Genomic DNA, 23,787 nt, shown 5'->3' on the forward strand with positions numbered 1-23,787 from the left:
CCGGCCCGGACCCAAACTACCGGACCGCCTCCCTCCCCTCCCTCCCCCCTCCCCCCCCCACCCACCACCACCACGCAGCCGCAATAAAACCACCTCTCCCACCGTCTCCGCTGCCACCCGTTCCAGGCCGTATGGCCTCCATCGTCCCCACCGCCAACCACACGCCCGCCCGCGCACTTGCCTTTCTTCCACCCCCGCTCCCCCCGTGGCTTCTTGCCGCGCCGGGCTCGACACTCGCCTTAGTCGACCCCGCAGCCGGGCGAGGCGACTCGGTCCTCGCACAGGTCGACCTCCTCCGCGGCTCGGTACTCCATCATCTGGCCATTTCCCGCCACACGGATGTGACCCCTTCCGGTGCTGATGCGCTGATTGTTGCCGCCGGCGGCAAGTTTGTCGCCGCTCTCGCGCTCACGGTCGATCCGCCAGCACTCGACCTCGTGTTCTGCACCTCGCTGCGTGACTTTGTCACCGATGTGGCTGTTGCGGGCGACGGTGCGCTGGTCATCGCCCTTGCATCGTCGCGCATTCTGGTTGCTGATTTGGCGGCCACACTGGCTTCTGCCGCCGCTGCGCTGTGTCCGCCGTCGCCTGTCGTGACCCTTGCCTCGGGCGCGGTGCTGCCGGCCACTGCGCCGCTGGTGCTCCTCGCTCAGTACACTGTCGCCGACTGGTGCATCCTGTACGCTACATCGATCTTTGCCCCCTCTCGTGATGCTATCGTGGTTGCTGTCGGCTCGGCGTTTGGCGACGTCAACGTCTGGCGCCTGCCTCCACTGCCGGCCGAGCCGGGCACGCCCATCGTGCTGGACGCTGACCACGTTGAGTCTGTTGTGGTAGGCCAGGGCAACCGCGGATGCGGCGCCATTGCCAACGTTCTCTGGTCGCCGTGCGGCCGGCTCCTTGCGGTCGCCTCGGACGACCGCCTCGGACGGATCTGGGTGCCATCTCACGCCGAGACGAGGCCGGCGACCTGGTCGTGCCTGGCTCGGCTGGCAGGCCACTCGGCGCGGGTCTGCGATGTGGCCTTTGTGGTCCCATCTCCAGGCGAGCTGCCGACCCACGCCATTACGGTCGGTGAAGACGTGCTCGCAGCAATGTGGCGGCTCAACGCTTCCACCCCGGCTTCGCTAGACGGCGAGCTGGCCGAGTGTACCGCCTTGTGGTCATCTCACGTCGGCAAAAACATCTGGCGCGCCGCTGTTTCCCCTCGGCTTGGCGTCGTTGCCACTGCAGGCGGCGACGGCGGCATCAAGCTCTGGCCTCTCGACCAGCCTCGCATTCTGCGCGAGAGCACCACGCACTCACCTCGCGTGGGCAGCGATGGCACCAACACCATTCGCGCCCTCGCCGCCCTGCCTGACGCATCATACGTCGCCGCAACTCGCGACGGCCGGATCCTCGCCTTGCAGCGCCCAGACTGTGTGTGGTCCGAGCTGCTGGCACTGCCAGCCACCGCCGCCCGGCCGGCCCGTGACTTTGCTGCACTCGCAATCCATCACACCGCCTCAGACGCGCTAGTTGCGGCAGGTAATCGGGTCGGCGATGTCCACCTCGTGCAGATCTCTGCTGGCAACGAGCCCCTGGCGGCTGTTGTTGAGGCGAGCGAGGCATCGGCCATCATCGGCGTCCACTGGATCGAGTGGAACTCAGCATGGAGTGAGGGTCCGGGCCTAGCAATAGCACACGCCAATGGTGTACTCGTCATCTGGTCCGTCAGCTACCAGCCGCTGGCGTTGCGGCCGCTAGCCCGCATCGCTTTCTTGCATCGTCGCAAGGTGACGAGTATGGCGCATGCCGTCTCGCGGGCAGGTGACGTTGTGACGCTCGCCTGTGGCGACTGCCGCGGCCGAGTTACTGCCGTGCAGCTCGATGTTAACGCAAGTGCGCTCGGCTTTGACGTCACGGGCGCCGCCTCTCCGGCACCGTCGCCGGCATCCACGCCGGCAAGCCCGTGACCTCGCTCGCAATCTCGGCTCGTCCACTGCCGCAAGGACTGGATGCTGTTCGAATGTACTCGACCGGCCGCGATGGCACTGTATCAGCTCTTATCCTCACTACCGCCCACTGCGACGCTGTTGTCGACTCGGGCGTCGCCTCACAGACCGCCGACGGCATGTGGGTGCTTGATGCTGTTGCCACTCAGCTGTACGACGTTTCGCGGCAAGCATCGATCGGGCTCCAGCTCGGGCACAAGTGGCGGCTGACTGACGAGCTGACTGAGATTGTGGCCGTGGCCGAGGATGCCGAGACCGGCGACGTCATTGTTGCTGGCCATCGCGGCGGCTGGTTTGCTGTGGTCGATTTGACGTCTGGCGCGGCGCTGGTCAAGTTTCACACCTCGTCAGCGGGCTACCAGGCTCCGACGGTCTTTAGCGCCTGCACGCCGCATGCCGAGTCTTGGCGGGTCGCCTTTGCCCGCGCCGACGGCGTAGTCACCGAGCTTGCGCCGGTTTCGCTGCTGGGGCGGGCGGCGGAGGTGGTTACGAGCAGGACGCTCCGGCCGTCGATCCACGGCCGCAACATCGGCGCCATTGCTGTGGCGACGCCGGGCGGCGACGACGACGCTTTGCTGTACACCTTTACCGGCTCGATCGACGGCATGGTCCAAGTCTGCCGAGTCGCCGGCGATGGCAGAGCACTCGAGCCGATTACACGCCTCGACGCGCACGACTCGATCGTGCGAGCGATCGCGGTGCTCGAGCACAGCAGAGGCCGGCTGGTGGCGACTGGCGGTGGCGGCGACGGGCTGACCGTGTGGCGCGAGCGCGGGATCGGACGCGATAGGCTGTACGAGTGTGTGGTCCACGTTCACGCGCCCAAGGCCCAGACCAAGTCACGGATCATGGCGCTTGAGGCGTATGAGCTCGGCAACGACGGCGGCTGGCTCGGCCTGGTCGTTGCGGCTTCGAACTCGCGGGTCTCGCTAGCGCGAGTTGAGCTTGCCACTGGCATCCTTCACTGGCGCCCACGCGGATTCGGCTCGAGCGCGGCCGCGCCGACCTCGATCGATGTCGGATCGTGCCCGCTGGCGTCGGCGTCGGACGCTGTGCCGGGCACAGCTTGCAGCCTGGCCGTTGTCGGGCTCACTTCTGGTGAGCTTGCTGTCTTTATCGTCGATCGCGACACAATCGACGGGCTGACGCTTGGCGTCACAATTGCGGCGCACGCGACCGGCGCAAACGCGGTGGCGCTGGAACGGGCGCCAGAGTACGACGACGCCGCCGCTGGCACGCTTGCGTGGTGGGTGGCGAGCGGCGGCGACGACCATGCCCTGGTGGCGAGCCTGGTGCATGCGACGGTGGCCGGCGGCAGTGTGTGTCAAGTGACGCACGAGAGCCAGCGGACGCTGCGATGCAGTGGCGCGGCGGCGTCGGCCATCACCGGCGTGGCGCTGGCCATGCCGTACGCGGTCGTGTCGGGTCCAGATCAGCGCGTGGCAGTGTTCGAGGTGAGTCCGCGCGAGGCGCCAAGTGAGTGGACGTGGGTGACAGGCTACTGCGCCGACGTCGGCGACGTCGGAGCGATTGCGGTCGAGTGGCAGAGCGGGACCGTGGTTGTGGCCGGCGACGGCATGCAGGTCTTCCGCGTGACAGTCACAGAGCCAGAGAGGGCTTCCACTTGAAGATGGCGTCGGCGATCTGGGCCGGGGTGTTGTCTGCGCCGAACAGCTCGACGACGTGGCCCTCGGGCGAGACCAGGTAGGTAAACATCGAGTGGTCGATGACGTAGTCGTCGGCAGCCATCTCGTCGGCGGAAAGGGCGCGAACGTAGACCTTGTACGCCTTGGCCAGACGGGCCATTTGCTCGTCCGAACCGGTCCAGCCGACCAGCCGCTGGTGGAAGCCGGCCACGTACTTGCGCATCAGCTCGAGGGTGTCACGCGGCGGATCGACCGAGGCAAAGACGAGCTGGACGTGGCGGGCGAGCTCGGGCTCGACCGTCTCCAGTCGGCGGAGCGCCTTGCTCAGCTTGGTCAGCTCGGTGGGACAGATGTCCGGGCAGTGGGTAAAGCCAAAGTACAGTAGAGTGAGCTTGCCCAGCAGATCGGCCTCGGTCACGACTGGCGCGCCGTCGGCCGTCGACACGGCATCAAACGCCCCGCCGAGCTCCGGGAACGGGTTGCTCGGGTCGACGCCCTCCTCGGCCTCGAGCACCGGCTTCTCCGGATTGAGCGCCTGGTACGTAGCGGCGCCCATGGCCGCCGAGATGGCCACCAGGACTCCGGCAAGCACCTTTTGCGCTCCCGATGGGCCCGCGCTCCCACCTGCCGCAGCTGCACCCTCCCCGCCGGCAGCATCCTGCCCAGCCGCCTCGGCCATGCTCCTGCGCTGTGACGCGTACTCCGCCTGCCGCCCGCCAGCCCGCCTAACACCAATGGCGCCCATCCCCCGCATCATCGCCATCCCCCGCATCGTCGCCATGACTGGTGTCGCAACCATCCGCAGCATCTTCCCTCAGCTTTGTCGAATATGGTGGCGGGTGGAGCGTATAGTCGAGTAGTGTCTGCCGACAATGTCGGCGCCGGTCCCCCTCCGCTGTTTGCTCCGCTGCCGCCAGCCAAACCAACCCGCCAGCCTCTTCCCGCCAGCCAGCCAGCCAGCTACCCGCCGCCAGCGGCGTGACACACGCACCGCCAAAAAAGGGCCGCCCGACATTGGCACGTGTTCCCCCCTCCCCCTCCCCCCGCACCTCCCCACCCCCCCCCCCCTCCCACACCCACACCCACACCCACACCCATACCACTCGCCACCCCCTTCTCTCTCGCACGCATGCGGACGTCGACAGAGCAGCGGCGGCAGTTCCTTGCGGCGGCCAACCCTGCTGCTGCCGACGAGTTTGCCGACATCAACTGGTTCCACACTGTCCTCCTCACCGTCACCCCAGCCTTGGCTCTCTACGGCTACCTCACCACACCGCTGACCTGGCCTACTCTCGTTCTGGCCATTGTGTGGTACTTTGCCACAGGCTTGGGCATCACCGCCGGTACGCCCCCCCTTCCCTCTCCCCCCCCCCCCCCCAACACACACGCACAGGCTATCATCGGCTTTTTGCGCACAGGGCGTACCAGGCTACCAACGGGGTGCGGGCGACACTGCTGGCGTTTGGTGCGGCGGCATTCCAGGGATCGGCGGCCTGGTGGTGCCGGGCGCACGTCCTCCACCACCGCTTCACCGACACGCCCAAGGATCCGTACAACGTGCACAAGGGCTTCTGGTGGGCGCATCTGGGGTGGATGATCACCCAAATGGACAAGTCCAAGTGGGGCAAGACCAACATCGCCTTTCTCAAGAACGACCCCATGGTCTCCTTCCAACACAAGCACTACGTCAAGATCGCCCTCACCGTCGGCATTGTTGTCCCCACACTCATCGGCGCAGCCTACGGCGACGCCTGGGGCGCCTTCTTCTACGCCTGCATGCTCCGCATGGTCTTTGTTCACCACGCCACCTTTTTCGTCAACTCGCTCGCCCACACTGTCGGCGCCAAGCCCTTCTCGCACCTCACTTCGGCCTCGGACTCGATCATCACTGCCGTCCTCACCCTCGGCGAGGGCTTCCACAACTACCACCACGTCTTTCCCTCCGACTACCGTAACGCCATCAAGTACCACCAGTACGATCCAACCAAGTGGCTCATCGCCTTCCTCTCTTACTTTGGCCTCACTTACGGCCTCCGCCGCATCGACGACGAGGAGATCGACCGCGCACGCGACTTTGTCGCCACGGGCTGCTGCCACCAGCCGCCGCAGGACCCCGCCCTCCCGCCTATCTCCGTCGACCTATTCCGCGCCCGTGTCGCTGCCGGCGAAGCCCTCATCGTCATCGAAGGCACCGTCTACGACGTCAAGCCGTTTGCCCTCTCGCATCCTGGCGGATACGCCACCGTCATGAACGAGGTCGGCAAGGACGCCACTGCCGCCTTTCGTGGCGAGGAGCGCTCCTCCGACACCTCGCTCAACCGCCACACCCAAGAAGCTCGCGCCATCCTCAAGACCCTCGCTATTGCCCGCCTCGACGGCATGTACCGCCTCCCCGTCGACCACGCCTCGTCGTGATCGCGCGTTCCGGCCATTTCATTACTCGCAAATACACACACTGTTTTCGATCGCGCTGCTGTTACTCCTCGTCGTGCGTCAGCAGCAACACAATCTGCTCGTGGCCGGCCGCCCGTGCCACCTCTGCCGGTGTCTGGTTCCGCTCAGACAAGGCATCGGCCCTGGCTCCAGCCTTGACCAGTACCACAGCAGCCTTGACTCGCCCGTGCAGCGCAGCAATGTGCAGCGGCGTAAAGCCGTGGCTGTCGGGCGCGTCGACGTCACCGCCGGCCGCCAACAGCTTCAGCAGCATCTCGGCACTGCATCCGGCCGCCACGCCGCAGTGAAGCGCCGTGTGACCCATGTCGTCGGCCACGCTACTCCTTGCTCCCGCCGCCAGTAGCAGCGCCATCATTGTCTCCTTTCCCTCCACCGCTGCAAGATGCAGCGCTGTCTCGCCGGTGCGCGCTTGTGGAACATCGACCGCAGCTCCTGCCCGCAGCAGCGCCAACGCAGTCTCAAAGTGACCTGCCCGCGCCGCCAGATGCAGCGGCGTGTAGCCTGCTGCGTCGCGATCTTCGCGGACCTGCTCGTGCGGCGTCTCCACAGGCAGCTCCGCCAGCGCTAGCGCCGTGAGTACCCGGCCCTCGTCGTCGGCACTTAGCCGCTCGGCATCGGCCTCGCCGGCGTCCGGGTCCGCGAGTGTGCGCTCAAACTCGACCACCAGCGGTCTAAGCTCGACGCCCCATCCCGCCCGCAGGCAAGCATACATCGACCGGATCCGACCGTGCAGCGCCGCCTCGTGCAGCGCACTCCGCCCTCCGCTATTCGGCGCCTGTACCAGCTCCAGCGGCGACGGTGTAGCCTCCAACAGCATGCACGCCACCTCGACAAACCCGCGCCCGACCGCCAGGTGCAGCGGCGTGTCACCGGCATCGGCGCCCTCAGTCGCCACGCCCGGATCCGCACCCAGCTCCAGCAGCAGCCGCACATCCTCCACAGCGTTGGACGACGCCGCAAAGTGCAGCAAGGCCCAGCCCTCCGAGTCGCGGGCGTTAACCGAGGCGCCGAGCCCGACCAACGTCGCTACCGTCGCCGTCTGCCGCGCCAAGAACGCCGCCATCAGTGCTGTCTCGCCAGTCTCCGAGTTGCGCTCGTCGATGGCGGCATCATGGAGAGCGAGGACACGCACAACCTTGCCAAAGCCCGCCACCGCCGCCACATGCAGCGGTGTGTCGCCGCCCGACGAAAACGTCTGCGTCCGTGCTCCGCTTTGCAGCAGCAGCCGCGCCACTTCAGCATGACCCTCCTGCGCAGCCACATGCAGCGCCGTGTACCCGTCCTCTGTAAACGCGTCCACAGATGCCCCGCCCGCGAGCCACTGGCGCACCCCCTCCGCGTCTCCCCGCGCCGCCGCCCGCAGGCACTGCAGGTCCTCCGCCTTCGTCGCCGCAGCTTGCACCAGCCCGCTACCGCTACTCACTAGACTGCTCATGTGTCGCGACGCATTGTACCGCACGTCCGAGATCGCTGCCGCCCCGGCTCCCTTGATTGCTTTGGAGTGCTGCTTCCACAACGCCATGTCTCTACAACAGCCCTCCTCAACCTCCCGCCAAAAGACAAGTGCTGCGCAACGAAAACCCGCTCACCGGTTTACTCCACTTGGCCTTGGTCACCTCGATCAGCGCCTCCGGCGACCGGTACAGCTGCACAAGCTCCTTGTACAGCTCGGCTTCCAGAACCAGATCTGGTGGGTTCGACTGCCTCGAGAGCATCAGGTCCTTGACCAGCCGCAGAATCGCCTCAACGTTTGGCTTCAGCTCCTCGTACACAATCCGCGCAGACGAAGACTCCACGTAGACCCGGAGGAACTTGCCGATGGTGAGAACAAGACCGAGGTAGAGCGAAAGCACACCGCCAGAAACAAACGAGCCAAACAAACCAGCCGCAATGAGGTCCGACTTGGCCACAAACTGGACCCGGTAGTCGGTCCCGTCGTTCGGATCCACAAAGATCGAGTCGGGCGAGACCAGCTGCTGGAACTGCCACCACTCACGGAGCGCAAATGTCCGATTGTCAACAGTCACCACCTCCTCCGACGCAATGAGCGAGAGGCTGGCGTCGAACCGCTCGTTCGACGGGAACACCTCAGCAGGATTGTCCGGGCCCAGATGCATGAACCGCGCAAACGCGCCCCGGAGCACCACTGTCGACACATTGCCGTACCGGAGCAGGTTGTACATCTGCACCGTCTCGTCGAGCGTGAGCAGGTGCAACTGCGACGCCTCGACCACCCGCGACGCCTGCGTCTGCTGCCGCGTGTACGCCATCGAGAGCGAGACCCGCGGCCGCAGTGAGGCCTTGTCTGGTGCATCGATGTACCGCGCCAGCATCGCCTCCATCCCCAGTCGCGACGATGGCGGAATGCCCCACACTCCGTTCGAGTTGCGGTTGAGAACAGAGACCTGTACGTTGTCCTTCTTAAAGTCGTCTTGCTCAAACACACTCGGGTAGCTTTCCGCGAGTACTGTAAAGTTCGTTCGCCCGCGCACCGTCGGGAACGCCAACTCGGCCACCTTGTTGTTCGTTACCCGTCCCGACCACAGCGCAGCATAGCCCGACACGTACAGGTTCATCTCCACAGATGCGATCGTGTTCGGCTTCACCGCGGGATTCGCTGACGAGAACAGCAGCAGCGGGAGCCAAAGAACCAGCGCCAGCAGAATGAACAGGCACACTCCGGTCGTGCACTTGGCAGACCGGCTCTGCTTCTCGCCAGGAGCCCGCGGGTGTGCAAGGTCATAGTTGACTCGGCACTTGACCATGAACAAGTTAGCGTAGATCTCCTCCACACGCAGCCAGTGGTAAAACTCGAGCGTAGTGTCCGAGCAAATCCAGTCGAGCAGCGTCCGCAGCTCGTACACAAACGGAATCGCGCGATAAACCACAAACAGCTTCGAGTACACTTCGTCCGCATGCCGCGTCAGGAACTGGCCCTTGTTAAACTGTGGGTATCCGTACCGGATTTGCAGGGCGTAGCAGGCAAAGGAGACTGCCTTGATAAAGTAAAAGAGTACCACAAGCGGTGACGAGAGAATCGGCGCCCGATTGTGGAGCGGGAGCACCACAAAGAGCGTCAGGTGGAAGCCCACAACGACAGCGTACTGCAGCACAACCTTGCTACGGAGTGACCGCAGCAGGTAGATGCATCGGTCCGCGATCATGATCCCAAAGTTCGCCATCAGCACAAGCACAAACGAGAATGGGATTTGCGACGACGTCACAAACGACACAAAGTTCTTTGACGACGCGGAGCCCGATCCCGGCGAGGCCGCCACAAAGTAGCCCCAGCCAAACACAAGAACAAGAAAGCCAATGAGGTCAAAGAGGAATGACGCCATGTACAGGTCGCGTCCCATCTTGGCCTGCTCAGACTCGAGCCGCTTGAAAAGGATGCCACGGCCGCAGGCGCCGCAGCGCACCTCGCCGTCAGGCCGTCATCGTCCTGCCCCGCATCCTCGTCTTCGACATCGCTCTTGCTCCCGATGCACAGCCCAGCCTCAGCGTCACCGCTCGCGCTCATCCCCACCTCATCCTCATCCTCCTCCTCTTCCGAGTAAGAGCCAAAGATTGAGCCCGACGCCGCAGACCGCGCTGCCGCTTGTGGGCTTGGCCGTCCGCCCTCGACCAGAATCTGCGTCTCGGCCTCAACATCGCCCTCGACACCACGCGCCGCCGCCAGCCGCTCCGCGCGCTCCTGCGCCGCAACTTCCAGGTCAAAATCCCAAACGCCCTGCGCCTTGAGGATGTAGCGATGCGTGTTGAGCGCAAGCAGAATGAGAAAGTCAAACACTACGCCGCCAAGGAATCGCGTGTCTACCACCTTGGAGAATCCGAGCATGTTGGGCAACGAGAGCTCCAGTTGTCCGCCCGAGAACGATGACGGGCAAACAGGCTCCAGTCGGCTGTTGAACGTGTACACGAGTTCGCGCTGCTGCGAGTACCACACGTCCTCATACCCGACGCAAATGAGAGGGAACTGCATAACAAACTTGGCCACAAGCACAACTTCGGTGTACAGCAGCATGGCTTGCCAGTACCACTTGCGAGGCCGCGGATTCATCACAAGCCCTGCAAGCAGCGCTGAGACAGGGAACACCATCGCCGCCACAGACCCATACACCACACAATCGAGGACAAACAGAGCAAAGCACATCCAAATGGTGTTGTGCGCAGAGACACGCCACAGGCCATACCCGAGCACCCGCGCGCGTGACACAGCATACGCCTCGACCTCCGAGTCCTCGTCTGCGCCCACGGCCGCCGCTGCCGCTTCGGCTGCAGCCAATGCCTCGAGCTCGGCACGTGCCTCCGCCGTGTTGGCCAGTCGCGCCTGAAGCGAGAGCCGGGTCCGCGCAACAAGCTCACTCTCAAACGTCTCCTCCTCCTCGGTTAGTGGCGTGTCACACGGGAACCGCAGCAGCGCGACAATGAAGAGCTCGAGCGCAGTCGACGCCCACCGGACAATCATGGCCCAGTACGACTCGCTCTCCTCCTCGTTTGCATCACCGCTCGCGTCGCTTCCGTCGTTGGCACCGCGCTCGACCTCGCCGCCGTCACTGCTCCTGCTGCTACTCGCACTTGCACGCGCCATCAGCAGTGGCTGGTCACGGCGCGACGTCAGCCCGCTGCCACCACTGCCGCCGCGCCTCAACACTGCCGTTGAGCTGCCAATGTCACCACTGCCGCTGCAGCTCCCGCTGGCGTCGTCGTAATCGTCGAGGCCTGACGACGAGCAAGACGCCTCAGCGGCAGCGGCAGCCACCTCGGCGGCTAGATCGACGGGTGCAACCGTGCCGACGCCGGCAAAGACCGCCTCACGACGCCGACGGTCAGCCCGAATCGCCCGCAGCCGCTCGTTGCGGATCTTGGCCTGCTCGCGCGCCTCCTCGCGCGCCGCCACCAGCGAGTCGTGGTACACGTCAAAAAGCGCCACCGCATGCCGGTACGCGCCGCTCTGGTTCCGCTCTACATACGCCACAACCTTGTCGTAGTCGGCCGCCGCAAAAATGGTGTTCTGCAGGAGAAGGACCACAAAGGCGATGATGTCCATGCCGACGCCGGCCGCAGAGAACGCAATGTTGTTTCCGTTTGGCGGCGCCAGCTTGAGCAAGCCAACCATGGCAAAGACCCATGGTGTCTTGCCGCCCATGTCTGTCGCTGCAAATGGCGTTTGGAAAAGGGCGTGCAGCAACAGTGCTGTGTAGTTGTACAGTCGCAGCACCTTCCAGTACATCATCCGCTGCCGGTTGAGTCCATCACCAAGGTGCAAATACACCAGCGAGAAAACAAGATAGCCAAGCGAGATGAGGTCGACTCGTGTGTGTGAGGTGTCGCCGCCGTCGCGCCGCGGAGTCTCCACCGTTGCGATGATAAAGAGAAACGCAAGCGCAACCTTGACCGAAAACCGCATGACCACAAACCGGATGGCATCGATGAACGAGCGCGGAACAACGGTAAAGTCGTTCTTGACCAGAGGCTCCCAGTCGGCGGCAGTTACCACGCCGTCTGCTTGAGCCAGACGCCGCCGGACCCGCTTCTCGGCGAGGAAAGCCCGGAGTTGGAGCGACCACAGGAGCACAATAACAAAGTCGATGTACGACGCCGATGCGGACGAGGCAAAGAGGCCGAGCCACTTGAGCACAAGCGTGTTGCTCGTTCGCGCATGCCACCACGGCGACGAGTCGTCGGCGTGCGAGCTATCGCGCGCCTGGCACGCATCGCCCTTGAAGCCAAACACACAGACGCAAGTGCCCGAGAACGAGCACTCGCCGTGTGGGCCGCATTTGAATGGCACGCTCGACTCGCAGTAGACCTTGGCCGGGAGGCCGAGGACAAGTGTGTACTCCCAGAAGAGCACGAGCACAAGCACAACAAGCACCGTCCGCCACACCTTGGCAGCACGCTGACGCCCGAGCACCATCAGCACCCCGCAGAGCAGCAGATACGCCAGCCCGATGATGTCGAGCCGCACAAAGCAGCCGATGACCAGGAAAGTGGTCACCACGTGGTAGCCGCACCATCGGAACGCGTGCGACGCATAGTATGCGCCGATGACAAGCAGGTTGTTGACGCCAGTCTCCACCCGGTTGCCCTCCTCGTCGCGCGCGTTGAGCTCGTCATCCGCCGGCGCCGGAATGATGAACAGCGTGCACGGTCCCGACACCGCACACCGCCGCTCGGCGGCTGTCAGCAGGGCACCGAGTCGCTCCGAGTAGTGCTGAATGAGAATGGCGGTCATGACCAGGAGCTCCGAGCCGAGACCGTGCCAAACCAGCTGCGACGAGGTCAGCTGTGTAAAGCCCAGCCAGTGAGCCTGCTGCGTCCGCCGCTCCGAAAGTGAAAACTTGTCCACCTCGTACGCCAGCTGGAACACCATGTGCGCCAACGAGTACACCGTGCACCACAGCATGAGCGGCGCGTACACGCCGCGCGAAGTCCGCGGAAAGACCACCATCGACGCCAGGAAGATGAGGTACACCACCGAGGCAAGCCGCACGTCGCGGACAACCACAAAGAACATGGTGAGCATGGTCAGCTTGTCGGCATGCAAAATAAGCGCCCGCATGCCGAGCCGCACCAGCGTCTTGATAAAGATCGGGATCGGGACCGCCAGCTCGGGCATCGCGCCTGACGCTCGCCGGCGGAACTCGCGCAGCTGCGCCACTACCACCGCGAGCACAACCGTGTAGCCAAACATGGCCTTGACCCGGTACCACGCCGCTGACGCCGACGAGCTCGACGCCGCGCTCGATGCGTCGTACGTGAGCCCAGTGATCGACGGCTGCGCTCCGAGCGAGGTCACAAACGAGTTGGTGTGCTTGCGGAAAAACTCAAACTGGTACAGGTACATGGCGATGACCACCACTCCCGAGTAGAGAACGAGAACGTACCAGAGCTTGTGGACTACCACGTGCGCAGACTTGGTCAGCTGATGCACCACAATGCACGCGTAGAGCAAGAGCGCAAAGCCGAGAGTGATGACCGAGACCCGCGCGCGGAAAAAGATGACCACCACAAGAACACCGTACGAGATCCACATGCCGTACTTGCGAAAGTACGCCATAAGCACAACAAGCAGCTCGCGGGCGAGTCGCGGCAGCTCCGCCCGCGAGCACAGGCCAAGTTTCTTGCCACCGGCCTCGTCGTCAAGATCCTCATACGACGCGTCAGAGCGGCTGCTCGCGCCCGACGCCGGGCATTCGGCGCCATCATCATGTTCGGACACAGTGCCTGTGTCTGCTCCCGCACCCGCGCTGGGGTTGATGGGTGAGATGAGGAGCGCGGCCGCGGACGTTGCGTTTCTTGCCCGCGCCTCAAGTTTGGCCTCCACCCTGTCGAGCATGACGTACGCATGGTGCTGGAGAACGACAAAGAAGAGAATGGCCAGATGCCATGAGAGCTCGGCCCAGAGCGATACCGACTTTTGACTCAGGTTGGCCACGCCAATGTCGTCGGCCGTCTCCCGCGACACGTCGTCGGTCGCCGGAAACTGCCAAAAGTACACCAGCAGAATCGCGCTCTCGGTGTAGATGACAAGTGCGATCCAGCATGAACGCGCGACGCCGGGCGAAATGACAAAGACGATGAAAAAGAGCATGTATCCCGCGTTGATGTACGAGACGCGCGCGAGGCCAAAGACAAAGAGCGCAAGGAGGGCCAAAAAGTACGCGTGCTCGAGGCAGAGTCGCCCGATGCTCAGCAACGTGTATCGGACTGAGTCGTACGTGACCGACCACGCCGATCGAGCCGACGGCGGCTCAGGTCCAGCCGGCATTCGCTCGTTCAGAAACAGGTAGTCGCCGGCCGAATCTGGCCGGCGCGCACGTGCACTCTGGGTGGCAAACGGCGGTGCGTCAGACTCGCCCAAAATGTACGGCTCGAGGTGCGCAGCAAGGGCCATGAGCCACGCTGTGATAAGATAACCAGTCAGCGGGAGCCATCGCCATTGAAGCGACCAGACCTTGAGTCCAGCAGTCGCCAGCGGATCGCGATGGAATGCCAGGTCACGGATGCCGACACCGCTCACTGGGCTCCCACACCACGTCGAGTTGCTCGCTAGAAACGAGCTCTTCTCGGTACAAGCCAGTGCATCTGGGCACCACACGCATGCTGTGTATGCCACGCACGCCGACTCGCGGCTCGCGTCACCCTGCAGCGACTCATCCGAGCACGCGCCATACGAGTACTCGGAAACGCCCTGGATGTTGTACACATAGAGGCCGAGGAGGACGCCGACGAGGGCCAGTGCGAGCGGCTGTGCAAAGAGCACAAAGGTCTTGTTGGGCAGAACAAAGCCCATCATGACAAAGCCGAGGAAGAGAACGCCAAGGTAAGACGGGAACAGCAGCGTCGACGCCAGCAGGGCAAGAATGGCAACCTTGAGCGAGTGGCGAAAGACAAACCGCAGCGGCAACCAGAGAAGCCCGGAGCGCCGCGACCGCGGCGGCCGCGAAATCCGAGCGTTGAGCTCCGAGTCGGTCCCGTCCGACACTTCGTCCGAGCCCAGCAAGAGCGGGACTCGCTGCGACGCCGGCGCCGCCGCCCGCGCCGCCCGCCGACTCACCTTTGCGCTCCAGAACGTGAGCACCGCATACAGGAGCAGGAGACACGCCATCGAGAGATAGAGAGGGAGAAAGGTGCTTGAAAACCCGGTCGGGCGAACAAGACCAAGCGTGTTGCGGACTTCAGACGCTGGCAGCGACGGGAACTGCGCTGCATAGAGCGCGATGCCGTGGAGCGTGACGTAGAGCCGAGCGACAATGAGCGCCGCCCATGATCCAAGCGGGAGGCTCCCGGCCGGCGAAGACCACCGCAGCAGCGTCCAAGCCACCGCAAGGAGGTAAGGCGCCGCCAGCGCCGACGGCCACAGAAGCGCTACCGCAGCGGCGACGATGCAAGCGACAACCGAGTGCGCAAGCGGAGACGTCGCCGCCGAACCATCAAGCGTCGAGACGAGGGCGTTGAGCACCGCCGACTGTACCCGCTCTCGTCCGTCAGCTCCTGGTCTGCCGCGAGCTATCCGGTACGCGACAATGCAGACAACAAGCGCCAGATCGGGTGCAAAGGCCGCTGCAACAGCGCCGCCTGCTGACGACGGGTCGTAGCCGAGTGCGGCGAGGGTGGCAGCGTGCGGCGCGTGCGGCGCGAGGTCGTCGACACCAGCGGCGCCAGCAATGTGCAACGCAGCTTGGACAACGAGGGCCAGGGCCGCCACACTTGCCACAACACTCGCATGTCGCAGCTGGGCGATGAGGCTCTGCGGGTGGGCGGCGAGGAGCGGGAAGTACGCCAGAGTGGCCAGCAGGTGCATGCCGCCGACTGCGTTGCACTTGACCGCCCAGGCCACAACCAGGAGCAGCGGGTACAGCCCACGCAGCACAAGCGTGTCTACCATGCCCATGGCTATGGCTTGTTACAGACGAGATGAGTGGAGGTGAAGATGAGTGCGACTGCTGGAAGCAAGGCGGGGGGGGGGCGGGGGGAGAGGCTTTCGAAGCAAAGATGTCATGATGGATGGCATGCGTGGGCAGCGGGGAAGGCACGCATGTGCCAGCCCAGTGGGTCCGAGTGAGGCAAGAGCGGAATCAAGGCCATGAGTTTGCAGATGGAGAGGGTATTAGCACGATGGTGGTGGTGGTGGATGGGGGGGGGGGGGAACTGCAGTGCGGCGGTAGCATCAAGCATCCCGATGATGATGATGATGATGATCACGGCAAGGAACACAAGGGCTGGGGGCAGGCCCAGCTGGGAGGCTGCACCGCCTCCAGCTTGCGAGCCAGAGCAAGGACCAGATCCAGCGTGGCTCACAGCTCATCCTCGTCGGCATCCTCGTAGCCGTCGCCGCTAGAGCCGGCGCCGGCGGCGCGTTCAGCTTCAGCAGCCGCTTGCGCGCGCTTGGCAGCCTCGAGCTGCTTGCGAAAGTCCTCGGTGGCCGAGGCGACCGACTCCTCGGCGTTGGCGAGCTTGATTTTGTCCATAACGTTGGCAGAGACTGGTGTGATGTTGCGCCGCCCAATGGGCTTGGACGGCGATGAGATCGAGCGGCGGCGGCCAGTTGGCACGCCGCTCCGGATACGATCGGTAACCGGGGTGGCCGGCGACTGCGAGGTCTGGCGGCGAAAGGCCTCGAGCTGAGCGTGGACCATTTCGACGGCGTCAGCCAGCTTGGCCTCCTCCAGCACTGATCCTGCCCGTGCAGACCGGACTTCTTGCTGGCGATGGATCTTGCCGTCGTTGAGCTCGTCGAGCCGCGCCTCGAGCTCGGCCTGCTTCTGCTCCAGCTCGTCGCGATGGATCTTGTGGCGCGATGGGAGCAGCGAGTTGGCCCGCGTCCGGCGGACCGCCGTCTCTGGCCGCGGCACCACACCCTCGCACTCTACCTTAGTTGTCAGATCGGCTTCAAACTTGGCCCGGAGCTCGGCGACCGCCAGCTCGGCCCGCAGGTGCTCGACATGGTCCGGCACCGCCGGCACGCCATGGTCACTCATGTCGCCCAGCCCAGAGTCCGCACGTGTAAGGGAAAGCCAAGACAAGGCGTGGGGGAAGGAAGGGAAGAGGGGGAGGGGGAGAGACAGGTGCCATACGCGGGCACCGTTGCCGTTGGGAGGAGGGGGGGAGGGAGGGGCGGGGAGGAATGCGTTCGCATGTCGCGGGGAATCCGTCAGTGACACTCGCCTCCGCGCGCTGGGGGTAACGGCCAGAGGGGGGGGGGGGGGTTAGTAGAAAGAACGAGGAGGATTTAGCAAAGCTAGAGAAGGCAATCACGAGAGGTAGTTGGCGAGCCAGTTGAAGCCTGCGCCGTAGCCCTGGCGCATCTTGACCGAGCACATGAAAACCTCGATGGGTCGGACGCCGCCGAGGTCCCCGCCGTCCTGGCCCGTGGTCAGCCCAGAGAGGCCGAGCTGGAAGCGCAGCTCTTCGTCGGAGACGGCCTCCGGGATGTCGACCTTGTTGCCCAGGATGAGGAACGGCACGTCGGCCAGCTCGTCCGAGCCGAGCAGCGACTGCAGCTCGGTGGCCGACTCCTCGAACCGCCACGCGGCCGAGGCGTCGACAAGAAAGACCACGGCGTCGACGGTGGTAAAGTAGTCCTGCCACACCCGCCGGGCCTGCGTGTGCCCGCCCAGGTCAAACGTGCGGAACTTGATGTTGCCAATGTTGAGCTCCTCCATGGTCGGGTGGATCGTCGGCTGGTGGATCGCCATGCGGTCGTCCTTGAGCATGTGCAACAGCGTCGTCTTGCCGGCATTGTCCAGGCCCAGGAACAGAATCTTGGCGCTCTTCTGGTACAGCCCTACTCACCCCCCACACCCACCAACCCCACCGACAGCCGTATGCCCCATCCCGTACCCGTCACACACGCCCCAGCCCTCGTTCTCTGTCAGTCGTCGTCCTGCAGAATTTTCGGCAAGCTTTGCCCCTCCGCCCGCTGCCACCTCCAAGCCCACCCGGTCGCCGCCCTGCCACGCCGCACGCCCTACCCGCCCTGCTCCACGCCCAGGCTTGAAACCACCTCCGCTTCCCCTCCCTGAACGAGACCCTTGGTCTTCTGCATGTGCCACTCTTCCCTGCCTGTCTTTTCAGAGCACGCATGCGTAGGGAGAGCGGAACGGGGAAGGGGGGGGGAGGAGGGGGGGGGTGAACCAGGAAAGGAGGAGAGCCCATCTTCGTCATTGGCGACGTGGTGGAACACTCGGCAAAAGGGGGGAGGCAAGGGGAGGGGGGGAAGGGAGGGGAGGGAGGGGGGGGGGGGGGAACAAACTCCTCCCACACCATAGCAATTACGTACCCAGGAAGGACAGCGCCCCGTACACCCAATCCATTACAAAGGCCATGGTCTGTCTGTCTGTGTACCACGAGTGGTGTGCTCGAACTGGACCTCACCAAGCCGTCAGAGTTCTGCCACTGTCAGTCTCCGCCATTCTCCTCAGCCCATTCGTTCCCAATCGCACCAAACGTCCCCCAAACGCCCTAAACCCGCTGCTCCCCCCCCCCTCCCCCCTCCTCCACACACACACATCACACACTACCTCCAACACCCCACGCCCAGGATGAGCGGCAAGCATCGCAGGCGGAAGCGGAAGCACAAGAAGGCCAGTGAGCGCAGTGGGGATGGCAAAGAGCAGGTTGGACAGTCGCCTGCGCGGGCTTCCGGTACGGCGTCGCCAGCTCGAGGCGCAGCGGCCGTTGTTGACGAAATGGGCCCGCTCCATGCGGCAGCTGTCCGCAACGACGCCGAGCTGCTGACTACGCTGCTACGGGCGGGTACTGCCGGTGATGTTGATGCCGTTGACTCGGTCGGCTGGTCACCGCTCAACTATGCGGCATGGTACGGTGCGTCGGACGCGCTGCGCATCCTGCTAAAGGAAGGCGCCTCGCCGAGCGTGGCCGACGACGAGGGCCTCACTCCGCTGCACTGCGCCTCGCACGAGGGCCACTACGAGGCAGCCGCTGCCCTGCTTCGTGTTCCGGCAGTCGCGCGCAATGTTGACGTGCCTTCCGTCGACGGCACCACTCCGCTACACTACGCCTGCTCCCAGGGCCATACCGCAGTGGCTCGCCTCCTTCTTCGTGCAGGCGCCTCGCTCAAGACCCACTCGGAGAACGGCGGGACGGCGCTCTACTTTGCTGCTTTCCAGGGCCACGATGCTCTAGTCCACATGCTACTCGATGAGTATCCGCAAGCGGCGCGGGCGTCCATCAACGTGCCAAACGCCAAGGGCGTCGTCGCCCTTCACGGCGCCGCCTTTAACGGCCACCGAGACGTCGTCGCTGCTCTCCTGGCCGCAGGCGCCGACCCCAACATCAAGACTGCAACCGCACATACCGCCCTCTTCTATGCCATCACCCAGGGCCACGAGCAAGTTGTCGCCCTCCTCGCTCCGGTCACCTCGGGCGACGACTCGCCTGTCGTCACCCAGTACCTCGCCACCCGCAACGCCGCAGATGGCCCGGATCCGGACGCAACCTCGCCATCGCGCCGGCGCAAAAAGCACCGCAAGCGCTCGGCTCGCCGCAACAAGGACTCACCGTACGCGCCGCCACCCGAGCCGCCGACCGCACCGGTCCCGGCATCAGGCCCGGCGCCAACACCCAGCCATCGCACTCCACGCAACAAGCCGCGCCCGGCGTCGGCCGCTGGGTCAGAGCCGGCTCAACCGGCGCCCACTACTTTGTCGTCCCCGCCGCCGGCCTCGCCAGCCCTCACATCGGCCACACACACGCCGAGTCATCCGCCGGCCTCGGTCGTCCTTGACATGCGCAAAGCAAGCAGCCGGCGAAACACGCCAAGCTCGGCGCGAAAGAATCCGGAAGTTGCTCCTCCGCGGGAAGCACGCAAGGCCTCGCGCCCGCCGGCCTCGCCGGTCACCCCGCAGCGGCAGACCGGCGCGGCCTCGCCGTCGTCAGGGGTCGGCACCCCCGGCCTCGGCATCGTGCCGGACATGGGCGAGACGTCCAAGCGCATGGCCTTTATGTGCGCCTCACTCAAGAAGCGCGCTCGCGAAGAGGTCCAGCGCCGTGAGCGCATGGAACAGGCCCGCCGCAGGCAAGAGGCTGCTCTCGCCCAGGCCGCTGCCCAGGCCAAGTCGTCCAAGACCGCCATGCTCCGCCACCAGGCCGCCGCCTACGAGCGCGAGCTTGCCAAGGCCCGTGAGGAGGAAGAACGACTTCGGGTCGAGCGCGAGCGCGCCCGCAAAGAGCTCCTCGCAGCCGAGGCCGCCGCTGAGGCTGAGCGTGAGGCCAAGCGCCGGGCCCGCGAGAAGCAACACGCCGAGCGGCTGGCTCAGGAGCGCGCCGCCCGTGAAGCCCGCGAGGCTCAGATTGCCGCCGACAAGGAGGCATTTTACCAGGCGAGACTCGCCGAGCTCAAAGAGGGCATCGAGGCCTCAGACCGCAATGTGTTCCAGGCCCGCGAGGCCCGGCGGACCGCGGCGCTCCAGGCCAAGAACCGCGAGGCCAAGAAGAAGGAGCTCGTCGACGAGCACCGTCGCCGGCGCGAAGCTGCGCACGCCGCAAAGCTGGCCGAGTTTGAGGCCCGTGAGGCCGAACGCGAGGCCGCGTACCAGGCCCACAAGCGTAAGCAGGCCGCCGAGGCTCGCCGCGCCGCCAACGAGCTCAACACACAAATCTCCCGAGTCCGCTCGCGGTACGACGAGCAGGAGCACCAGCGCCGGGAGGCTGCCAAGCGCCGCGACGAAGAGCGCGCCGAAGCTGCGCGCATCAAGCGCCAGCAGCAGATCGACGCCCGCCGCGCCAAGCTTCGCGAAGCTCACCGGATCGAGGAGGAGCGCGCGGCTGCTGCAGCCGCAGAGCGGGCCCGCCAGGCTGAAATCGACAGACTTTACAAGATCTCGCTTGTCGACGCCTACGAGGAGCGGGTCGGCCGCATCGAAGCCATCCAGGCCAAGCGTGCCAAGCTCCTTGCCGCCTACCGCGCCGACGAAGACGCATTCCACAAGCGCCGCCGCGAACTCATCGAGGACATGGAGACACGCCACGAGTTCTCGCTTGCAGACATGGAGGCTGCCATCGACGAGCTCGACGGCCACATGCAGGCCCAGCTCGCCGCCCGCAAGGCCGAGTTTGACCGCCTGCAGGCCGAGGCTGCCAACGCTGCCGCCGAGCACTCGCATGCCGCCGCCTCACGCACCGAGCGTCTTGCGCACCTCAAATCACTGCAGGGCAAGACACTGACCAACATTCGCGCCTCGAACAGCTCGCTCACCAAGGCCGGCTCGCCCGATCAGGCTCAGCCGGTGTCCCCGGTCTCTGTCTCACGCCCGGCGCCGCAGCCGTCCCCCGCCCTAGCCCCTGCCCCGGCTCCTGCCAACGCTGGCGCCGCCGACGGCGGCGACGATGCCAACGAGAACGGCAAGAAGAAGAAGAAGCGCAAGAAGCGCAAGAAGCACAAGAACAACAGCCAGTTCTGAGCAGACGAAGCGTCGGCCTTTACTTGCGCTTCGAGCGCTTCTGCTTCTTTCGGGTGAGATACTCATCAAGCGAGACGCCGTTGTTGGTCTTGCGCTTGCGCTTGCGCGGCTCGGCGCTGCCGGCGGCATACGGCTTGGGCACGTACGACGAGGTGCCGCGTGCGCCCTTGCTGCTACCAGCGGCCTCGCGTGCGCGCTGCTGGACAGCCCAGTCCTCAGGCCGGGTCTTGAACAGCCGGATGGCGGCGGTCCGCAAAATGAACTTGCCAAAGTACGACGACGAGAGGGAAACCTCGTGGTCAGCGAGCCCGCGGGCCATCAGCTCCTTGACCCGCATGCCGACCGACTTGTAAACGGTGTCGAGGACGCGCGAGCCGTACTTGTCCTGGGCCAGAGTCACCCACGATTCCTTGAACTTTTGCGCGAGCTTGCCCTTGAGGTGGCGCGGGACGGCATCCGAGGTGCAGAACGCGTCCACGATGTGCGAGCCGGCCGCCGAGCACGCCAGCGCCACCACAAACGAGGTCGGGAGCGAGAGAAAGTCGTTTGCCACCGGGCACTCGGCATCCTTGCCGCCGATGCCACGCCACCGCATCAGCGCCTGCACCATCCGCGAGCCGAGATAGTGCACCCGCGGCGAGGCGAGCGTCGCCTCACGAGTCACGCCCTGGTCCACCGCCAGCCACGCCACCCACGACACGTGGTCGGCCTCGGGCACGCCCTCGTTGAACCGTGCACCCCAGGCAGCAAAGGCCTCGAGCACCTCAGTCTTGATTCCGTCGCTCACGGCGCCGGCGCTGCCGTCGACCCGCGCAATCATGTCAAGGAGGGCGACCACAACGCCGCCGCGGGTGTCCAGCAGTGAGACGACCTGCGGTGCGAGCTTGCTCGCCAGCGCCGAGCTAATGGCGCCCTCGGACGGCCCGACTGCCTCCAGCAGCGACTGGACCACAAAGTTGCCCGTCGGTGACGTCACTGCCTCGGCGAGCATCGACTGCAGCGCATCGTCCCAGAGCAGCTCCCGGATCTCGCGCGAGCCGGCCTTGAGCACCGCCTGCATCAAGTGCGAGCCAACAGGGTGCTGCACAAGCCCCGGCACGTGCTTGGCACGTGCCGCCGCCGCCGCCTCGGCATCCATTCCGCCTGCCTTGTACAGCAGAATCTTCTTGACAATCTTGTCGCCCTCCTTCTTGGACTTGCTGTACTGCGCCTCCACAAGGTACTGCAGCATCGGTGAGCCGTATGTGTCCACGGCAAGGTTGGCAAGCTGGAACGGCGCGTCGTCAGGCGTGAGCGCCTTGACAACCTTAGACACCAGCTTACGCGCCTCGTCCGATGCCCCGTCCGCCGAGCACAGCTCCACCACCGTGCGCACCACGTGCGAACCCGACGCGTCCCGCACAACCTCGCCCATCCGCGCCGCCCACTCGTCCACCATCCCCGCCACAAGCACAAGCATCGACGTCGACGCCTTCTCCTCGCGCATCAGAGGCGCCGCCGTCCCAGGATCAGGATCCGAGCTCGAGCCAGAGTCAGAGCCAGAGCCGGTGCTCGAGCCAGAGCCAGAGCCAGAGCCAGAACCAGAGCCAGAGCCAGAGCCAGAGCCCGACCGGCGCTTGCGCGGGCCGCGGACATCTGACTGCCATTGTGCATACAGGTCCTGGATGGAAGCACCGAACGCGTCGCCCGACGGATGGACCTTGCGCATCATAAACTCGAGCACGTGCGACGCACGTGGATCCTTGACCAGAGGCGCGGTGTGTCCACGAATGTAGGCCATGATCGAGACTACCACCCACGCCGGCGCCACGCCCAGAATGGTCTCCAGATCCCGACAAGCAAGAGCGTCACACATGATCGACTTGGGATTCTTCCGCACCGTCCGCATCACCTGAGCAAGCATCAGCCTCCGTTCTGTACCCCGCATACCATCCGACCCCCCTTCCGTGAGTCGTTACGCTCCTTCATCCTTCCCTCCCTGCCCTCCACTACCCTCTGTTCCCCCCCCCTCCTTGGCCCTCCTCCCCCAAAAGATGGATGCGGAAAGGATGGCGAGTGCCATCCATGGCGGTCAGAGCCAGCAACGTACGGGTGGGGTTGTTCTCAAAGAACGAGCCGTCCTGGGCGACCTTGGCCATGTACGCAAGGTACTCGCGAGTGTCTGGGTCAATACGCCTCCGGACTCTCTCGCTGCTTGCTGCATTGGCCTCAGAGTCCGAGCTAGACGTGCTGGTCGAAGACGAGCTGCTAGCCAACGACGACGACGACACCGCAGACGACGACGATGACGATGATGATGCCGCCACTTCCGGCTTGTTCACCGGCTCGGTATCCACAACGATCGACGCAGACGATGCAGACGATGCACCCGTCGAGCTTGAAGCCTTTGCCTCTGACGACGACGACGACGACGACGACGACGACGACGACGATGACGACGACGACGACGAAGACATGGTTGGTGTCGGAGAGGAGAAGTGGCAAACTGGCTAGTCGTCCACCACCACCAGCCAGCCAGCCAGCCAGCCAGCCAGCCAGCCAGCCAGCCAGCCAGCCAGCCAGCCAGCCAGCTAGCCAGCCAGCCAGGACGCCACTCATCTTGACACCGTTCTTTGTAACATGGCTGCAGAGTCTGGTGCGTCTGTTGTGCGCTCGGTGCGGGTAGCCACCGAGGCGGCGGTCATGTGCTTGGCAGCTGCAGGGGGCATGGTGCTGTCGGCGGACGAGGTACTCCTTGGGCGAGCTCGCGGGCAAGGGACT

At 64.9% G+C, this 23,787-nt stretch overlaps 10 protein-coding genes across 10 annotated transcripts in view; 5 read left to right on the top strand and 5 right to left on the bottom strand.

The window, feature by feature from the left end:
* Positions 1-131: 131 nt before the first annotated feature.
* Positions 132-1,955, top strand: AMSG_01003 (uncharacterized protein; the record flags this gene model as incomplete). Its single annotated transcript, XM_013906726.1, has 1 exon — positions 132-1,955. The coding sequence occupies one exon, from the start codon at positions 132-134 to the stop codon at positions 1,953-1,955; it is 1,824 nt and encodes a 607-aa protein (XP_013762180.1).
* Positions 1,956-2,008: 53 nt separating this feature from the next.
* Positions 2,009-3,474, top strand: AMSG_01004 (uncharacterized protein; the record flags this gene model as incomplete). Its single annotated transcript, XM_013906727.1, has 2 exons — positions 2,009-3,412; positions 3,454-3,474. The coding sequence occupies 2 exons, from the start codon at positions 2,009-2,011 to the stop codon at positions 3,472-3,474; spliced, it is 1,425 nt and encodes a 474-aa protein (XP_013762181.1).
* On the bottom strand, positions 2,722-4,319 carry AMSG_01005 (classical-complement-pathway C3/C5 convertase; the record flags this gene model as incomplete). Its single annotated transcript, XM_013906728.1, has 1 exon — positions 2,722-4,319. One exon carries the CDS (start codon positions 4,317-4,319, stop codon positions 3,594-3,596), a length of 726 nt encoding a protein of 241 aa, XP_013762182.1. The 3' UTR covers positions 2,722-3,593.
* A 378-nt stretch (positions 4,320-4,697) lies between these two features.
* On the top strand, positions 4,698-6,109 carry AMSG_01006 (delta-9 desaturase). The gene is made up of 2 exons (XM_013906729.1): positions 4,698-4,983; positions 5,034-6,109. The coding sequence occupies exons 1-2, from the start codon at positions 4,770-4,772 to the stop codon at positions 6,053-6,055; spliced, it is 1,236 nt and encodes a 411-aa protein (XP_013762183.1). The 5' UTR covers positions 4,698-4,769; the 3' UTR covers positions 6,056-6,109.
* Positions 6,110-6,116: 7 nt separating this feature from the next.
* Positions 6,117-15,509, bottom strand: AMSG_01007 (uncharacterized protein; the record flags this gene model as incomplete). Its single annotated transcript, XM_013906730.1, has 3 exons — positions 9,495-15,509; positions 7,692-9,468; positions 6,117-7,618 (listed from the first exon to the last, which is right to left on the bottom strand). The coding sequence occupies exons 1-3, from the start codon at positions 15,495-15,497 to the stop codon at positions 6,117-6,119; spliced, it is 9,282 nt and encodes a 3,093-aa protein (XP_013762184.1). The 5' UTR covers positions 15,498-15,509.
* Positions 15,510-15,749: 240 nt separating this feature from the next.
* On the bottom strand, positions 15,750-16,663 carry AMSG_01008 (uncharacterized protein). Its single transcript, XM_013906731.1, has one exon. It carries the CDS (start codon positions 16,582-16,584, stop codon positions 15,901-15,903), a length of 684 nt encoding a protein of 227 aa, XP_013762185.1. The 5' UTR covers positions 16,585-16,663; the 3' UTR covers positions 15,750-15,900.
* A 149-nt stretch (positions 16,664-16,812) lies between these two features.
* On the bottom strand, positions 16,813-17,954 carry AMSG_01009 (GTP-binding protein SAR1A). The gene is made up of 2 exons (XM_013906732.1): positions 17,886-17,954; positions 16,813-17,390 (listed from the first exon to the last, which is right to left on the bottom strand). The coding sequence occupies exons 1-2, from the start codon at positions 17,929-17,931 to the stop codon at positions 16,858-16,860; spliced, it is 579 nt and encodes a 192-aa protein (XP_013762186.1). The 5' UTR covers positions 17,932-17,954; the 3' UTR covers positions 16,813-16,857.
* A 193-nt stretch (positions 17,955-18,147) lies between these two features.
* AMSG_01010 (ankyrin) lies at positions 18,148-20,905 on the top strand (the record flags this gene model as incomplete). Its single annotated transcript, XM_013906733.1, has 2 exons — positions 18,148-20,855; positions 20,890-20,905. 2 exons carry the CDS (start codon positions 18,148-18,150, stop codon positions 20,903-20,905), a joined length of 2,724 nt encoding a protein of 907 aa, XP_013762187.1.
* Positions 20,906-21,046: 141 nt separating this feature from the next.
* On the bottom strand, positions 21,047-23,483 carry AMSG_01011 (uncharacterized protein; the record flags this gene model as incomplete). The annotated part of the gene is made up of 2 exons (XM_013906734.1): positions 21,047-22,941; positions 23,117-23,483. 2 exons carry the CDS (start codon positions 23,481-23,483, stop codon positions 21,047-21,049), a joined length of 2,262 nt encoding a protein of 753 aa, XP_013762188.1.
* Positions 23,484-23,646: 163 nt separating this feature from the next.
* The window catches only part of AMSG_01012 (uncharacterized protein), a gene marked incomplete at both ends in the record, with an annotated part of 1,434 nt that continues 1,293 nt past the window's right edge, over positions 23,647-23,787 (top strand). Inside the window, one exon of the mRNA XM_013906735.1 lies at positions 23,647-23,682. Coding sequence (XP_013762189.1) covers positions 23,647-23,682 — 36 coding nt within the window. The remainder of the gene's footprint in view (positions 23,683-23,787) is intronic.

This window comes from Thecamonas trahens, assembly GCF_000142905.1.
Source record: "Thecamonas trahens ATCC 50062 unplaced genomic scaffold supercont1.4, whole genome shotgun sequence".
NCBI classification, from domain to species: Eukaryota; order Apusomonadida; family Apusomonadidae; genus Thecamonas; species Thecamonas trahens.